The sequence below is a fragment of the Mycetomoellerius zeteki genome, unplaced genomic scaffold, assembly GCF_001594055.1.
Source record: "Mycetomoellerius zeteki isolate Tzet28-1 unplaced genomic scaffold, Tzet1.0 scaffold158, whole genome shotgun sequence".
Taxonomy (NCBI): Eukaryota; Metazoa; Arthropoda; class Insecta; order Hymenoptera; family Formicidae; genus Mycetomoellerius; species Mycetomoellerius zeteki.
Genome location: NW_017256532.1, coordinates 867,358 through 873,357, shown reverse-complemented (window position 1 = coordinate 873,357; position 6,000 = coordinate 867,358). Strand labels below are relative to the sequence as shown.

The window sequence follows — 6,000 nt, the reverse complement described above, 5'->3', positions numbered from 1 at the left end:
CCAATCAGAAAACAGGATTCCGATAATACGAAGCAAAATTCATCGGAATTCTGTTTTCTGATTGGTTGCAGAGCGTCGCACGACGAAAATCGGATGCAGTGTGAATCTAGCAGCATACGGCCAGACGTGAGACGTGAGACGCGCAGTTACACGCAATGGCGGATACCATGGTTGATGTCGTTGCTTACCGCATGTTTTGGTGATATTCCGCAACCATGGATTAAGATCGGCTCGCCGGTTTTAATTCTAAGATTTGCTTCCGGCTTCGGGCCAAGTACAACTTCGTGGCATAGCGAAGATACGCCGGGAAATCTCGCCGTGAGTGACGGACGCTCGGAAGGCGAAGAAGTAGGTTAGATCACGAGACTTCTGGTTAAATAACTTATCCCTCGTTGGCACCAAGCGAATCCAAATGCTGGACTGTTCGTTGAAGGATTCAAAGCTGCGACGCATTGCATACCTCTTTTTCTACATCTCCTTTTCTACATTGTATACCTCGTCCTTAACAAGTTGATCGACCGAAAATGTCGAGCGAGAACAAAGTTGGCCGTGGAGTTCCACCTCGCTGGCTCGATTGCCCACGCAAGGCGATGAGGCTGATCCAAGGCAAGTTTCTAGCTTTTAAAACACCTCTGTCTTCGGCCTACGACAGCCAGGTGCCTGAGGGTTGTCGATTCACTGTGGACATGTTCTTCGAAAATCTGAAAAGTCAGAAACTGAAGATGGGCTTGTGGATAGATTTGACTAACACGTCAAGGTTTTATAATAAGGATACCATTGAGGATTATAATTGTAGCTATGTAAAATTGCAATGTCGTGGTCATGGCGAGACCCCGTCCGAGGAGCAGACTCGAGCCTTTGTACAACTCTGTAGTAGTTTCATCGATCACAATCCATTGGAGATCATCGGTGTGCACTGCACACATGGTTTCAATAGGACTGGCTTTCTTATAATCAGTTACTTAGTGGAGATAGACAATACCAGTGTCGATGCTGGTTTAGCAGAGTTTGCCACTGCAAGGCCTCCTGGAATTTACAAAGCCGATTATATAAAGGAGCTGTATAAACGGTATGACGATGAGGCAGATGCTCCACCTCCACCTGCTAGACCAGCGTGGTGTCTGGAATATGACGATTCCAATATTCCAGACACAGACGAAGGACCAAGCACGGGGAACGAAGATTGTCAGGATGAGAAAGGCAAGAAGAAGAGACGTGAAATTTTTAATAAAAATCCAATTTTTATGGCTGGCGTACCTGGTGTTACTCCTATCTTAGAAAAAAAGAAGCTATTTGGAATTCAGAGGCGAGTCCAGGACATCTGTGGATGGAAGGATTCAGGATTCCCTGGTTCTCAGCCTGTATCCATGGATTGTGACAATATAATGCTGTTACATACAAAGCCATATAGAGTATCTTGGAAAGCTGATGGCACAAGGTCAGTTAGAAATTTATTTGTACACATCGAGTGTCTCTTTTGATATTGCTTCCATATATCAACATATATTATATACATATTGATATTTAAAAGCTTTCTAATTCAACTACTGTTTTTTGTTTAGATACATGATGTTAGTACAAGGTGATGGAGAGATATTTTTTATAGATAGGGAAAACAGCGTTTTTGAAGTAACCGGACTGACATTTCCCCATGTACGAGAAAACCGAAATTTGAGAGATACTCTGATGGACGGTGTAAGTTATAGCTATATACCAAAAGCTATTTTAAGAGCTGTAAAAATGAACGATTGGAATTGTATCTATGGAATCATAATTTTGCAGGAAATGGTAATCGACAAAGATAGGGGCAAAAATATTCCTAGATATTTGGTTTACGACGTTATCATGTATGATGGACAGGATGTTAGTAAATTACCGTTCCATCCTGATCGTTACTCCATTATCGAAAATAAAACAATTGCTGGTAGACTAAGAGCTATGAAGGAGGGACGATTAATAAAGGAACGGGAACCGTTCTCCGTGCGATTAAAGTATTTCTGGGATGTTACACAGAGCAAAAATCTGTTGGGCGAGAAATTCGCTAAACAGCTTTCTCACGAACCAGATGGCTTGATATTTCAACCTGCCAAGGAAAAGTATAGTTCAGGAGTATGCATCGAGGTCTTAAAATGGAAACCATTGTCTTTAAACTCCGTAGATTTTAAACTGAAGATCGTCACGGAATCGGGCATGGGAATTCTGCCACGAAAGATTGGTCATCTTTTTGTGGGAGGACTGAATACGCCGTATGGCACAATAAAGATCACCAAGCATATGAGAGATTTAGACAACGCGATTGTCGAGTGCAAATTCGAAAATGGTCAATGGGTCTTCATGCGTCAGCGAATAGACAAGTCGTTTCCTAATTCCATTAAAACTGCCGAGTCTGTATGCAAAAGCATCAACAAGCCCGTTACAAAGGAACGGCTTTTAGATTACATCGAGAAATACAGATTTGCGCGGGATGATTCAGAACTTATGCCACCACCAAACAAAAAACCTAATTTATCTTAGATGGGTTACATCATGTTATTATCATTGATTGTAAATGTATCAAGATTTTTATATCTTTGCAATGTTCGAAGAATGAAGACTTAAAATAATCTATATTTATTTAATTAGAATTCGGGAATTTATCATAGGGATTTAAATTAATTTTAGCTACTTTAAATCAATTTGATTTTTAGGAATGTTAAATAGGTTGAAGATAACGAAATACATAGTATGGTTTTTGCACTATGGAATAGAGAAGAAAACGAAATGCATGTAAGATCAATGAAATATTTACGATAATTCCTAATTAATTTTGTGATAAATATGCCGTTCTTGATCAAGATCGTCTTTTCATCAGGTTATTTCAATTTGTTTCAACGCACATTTGTATCACACATATTTTGAATTAAGACTATTCATTGTTGAATAAAAAGATTTTGTAATAATATTCACAATTTATAATTATTTATCCCATATCACTTAATTAACATTCCTAATTAATGGAGTTGTAAAAGATCAATTGTATTTCTTTGATTTTTGCCAATTTGTTCAAGATTAATATTACAATGATTAATATTCTACTATTTTATATATTTTATTCTATATATAATAACATATTCCACTATTCATTATTTTCTGGAATAGAGGATACACAGCTAAAGTTGCAGAGAAAAAAAGATAATTTCTCATAAAAAAATTAGAATAAAATCAAATTTGTTTATAAATTTTGTTTCTTTGAGAAAAATTATTTTGAAAATCGAAAAATGTCGGTAGTAAAGATAACGTAGTTAAGAATTCTTTTATGTGGCTCAAATTCATCCTACTTATTTCCATATTTTGTATTATTGCAGATCGTACCGTGTTGTTGTGGTACACGAAAGACTTCACATCGAAAGATCGCAAATCTCTGCGTATTAACATAGAATTTGATCACGCAACTTTGATACGCTGGTCCCCGGATGGAAAAGCATTTATTATTCACAAGGCCGTGGCTAATGCCATCGAGGTATACAAAATCGCGAAGAAATCGGATGGTCACTTGGCCTCTGCGACTAAGGCTCTGGAGTTTCCACAGGTATTACGATCTTGTCTTTATGTTATTTGTTCAAGATATTTCTTTTTGCTATATTTTTCTTAGTGAGATCTTTTAAAATGTTATAATAACACAGAATATTATTGTTAAAATAAGGCTCTGTAATAATAATAATTCAAAGTTAGAAAGAAAGCCTATAAGAGCCAACGTAGTTATTCATGCGTGAATTATTTTGTGTATTTACAATAATTAATATATACATTAGAACAATCGTGTCGTAAAGTTTTATAGATTCTTATAGATTTTTTAACTTTTGAATATAATTGATGCATATATTTTATTTATGTTCGATCTCTAAAAGATTATTTACGCAGTCATACTTATGAAATTTGCTATTTTATGGAATTTGTTTATGCTTTATGTATTAATTTTTTTTATTACTATAGCATCATACTGAGGATGTCGTTGGAATGGATATCGCGTGCACTGGGAAGTACATCATCACGTGCAGTAAAGTAAACGATCTTATTATTTGGGACTTGAAAGGACAGACGCTGGCAACAGTGGAGATGCATTTAGGATCTACTTATCGTGCGCGCATATCACCATGCGGCCGATTTGTTGCTGCTTCGGGTAAAAAAACTATTTTGCCATAATTAAATACAATTAGTTCCAGTTACTGTAAAATGGGATAACATCTTAAAGACGTCTTGTGTCCTGATTTTGGATATGCGTGTTATCTAGGCATTTTTTTAAATTTTAGATCAAAGTTATTTCATTTTACAGCATGAGAAAAGTATACAAATATTTTAATAAGATTAATTCACTCGTAAGGTTTTACACCGGACGTGAACGTATGGGAGGTGGTCTTCAGTAAATCCGGAGAGTTCAAGACGGTGGCTAAAGCGTTTGACCTCGCCGGGCACTCATCCGGGGTTCACGATTTCGGTTTTAGCGCCGACACCAGTCACATGGCTACCGTGTCAAAGGATGGGACGTATCGTTTCTACAATACAAAAAGTAACGTAACAAATCCCTGATGAATGAAAGCTTTAAGCGTGAAATGTACGAAATTCTTACGCGCTTGTTCTTTTCCAGTCGAATTTGAAAAAGGAGAAGATCCACACGTTTTGATGACTGGTACCTGGAACACCACCGCACCAGCAAGCCTTGTCTTATCTCCGAACGCGGATGTCCTCGTGATCGCCCATGGATCGTCTATATCTTTCTACTCCACTATTACCGGTGTTCTGGATACTACCATAGAAGATATTTTCCTTGGTAAAATTATAATTCAATCATTGCCCTTACAGAAATCTAATTTAATATTGGAAGGTAGTGATTAATTACTTATATATATTTTGGATACTAAAAGCACTGCAACTGTTTCAAATTTCTGTAAGGATAGTTTTAGCGATGTGAATTTGAAAGAACTTGACGAACTCTTCAATATCTTTTGCAGGGCCCATAACATGCTTGGTATTTGATGCTATGGGAGAATATCTGTTGGCTGCGGGCGATAAGCACATTAAAATTTTCCGTAACGTCACTGGATATCGAACCGCGATAGAGTCTGCTAAACGTAAACTGGAGCAGAGACAGACGCAGGCAACAAAGGAACGTTTGGAAAAAATGATTCGCGATAACAAGGAATTGCTTGAAAAGATGGGCGAGAAATGTTCAGAATAACATTAATTCTCCCTCCTATCGTTTTACGAGATTGAAGATACAAATAAAATTATTATCTCGGGGTCTAAAAAAATGCTTTCTAAATCATGTAAATACATGAATTTACCTATATTAATACATGAACATTAATACATGAATTTACCTATTTTCTGCAAATAAAGATAATTTTCGTATGCATCAATTTCTAAAGTTTCATTCTTAATGTCATCTACAGTGAGTTCATACGCACAGCACGCATACATGTATCTAAAGTTAAATAAAATTTAAAGATCTGTGTAGATGACATTGAGAATAACTGTTTTTTTTTTAACTTTATCCTGTTTTTTTATTCTATTTTCTTAGCTCATCAAACATTCTTGAAAAGTTCAAAAACTTCGAACTCGTGTTCCACTTACAAATGATATAATAAAATAGAGCAAATACGATAAAATTGTATGCATTCCAAAAAGATTCCGTGCGTAAATTTTAATACATTTCCTCATGTATTACGAAAAAACTATGTGATAAATTAGAAAACTCAGTTTTTTCTATATTTAAATTTCATTGTATGATATGGAATTCAACTGGAAATTGATAACGCAACTACGTTAAATTTTGAGAATAGGCCGAATAAATGTAAAATAAAATTAGTTTGTATTAGAGAGTGAATCGATATGCATTACAAATTACACACGTCACTGTTTAAACAATTTTTATTGTTACCGTTGTATTCTTGACTACTATGTGCCCAAGGAGATAATTACAATTTTCTTTTTAAGAAGATTTGTATAATGTTAACATACACA

General features: G+C 36.0%; 1 protein-coding gene across 1 annotated transcript; it reads left to right on the top strand.

Moving 5' to 3' along the window:
* The first annotated feature begins 129 nt into the window (after positions 1-129).
* Positions 130-5,472, top strand: mRNA-cap (RNA guanylyltransferase and 5'-phosphatase mRNA capping enzyme). The gene is given in 8 exon segments (XM_018445330.1): positions 130-1,438; positions 1,563-1,695; positions 1,783-2,518; positions 3,345-3,568; positions 3,973-4,159; positions 4,361-4,546; positions 4,625-4,807; positions 4,989-5,472. Coding segments are annotated over 8 exon segments (2,790 nt in total). The 5' UTR covers positions 130-524; the 3' UTR covers positions 5,216-5,472.
* Positions 5,473-6,000: the final 528 nt, after the last annotated feature.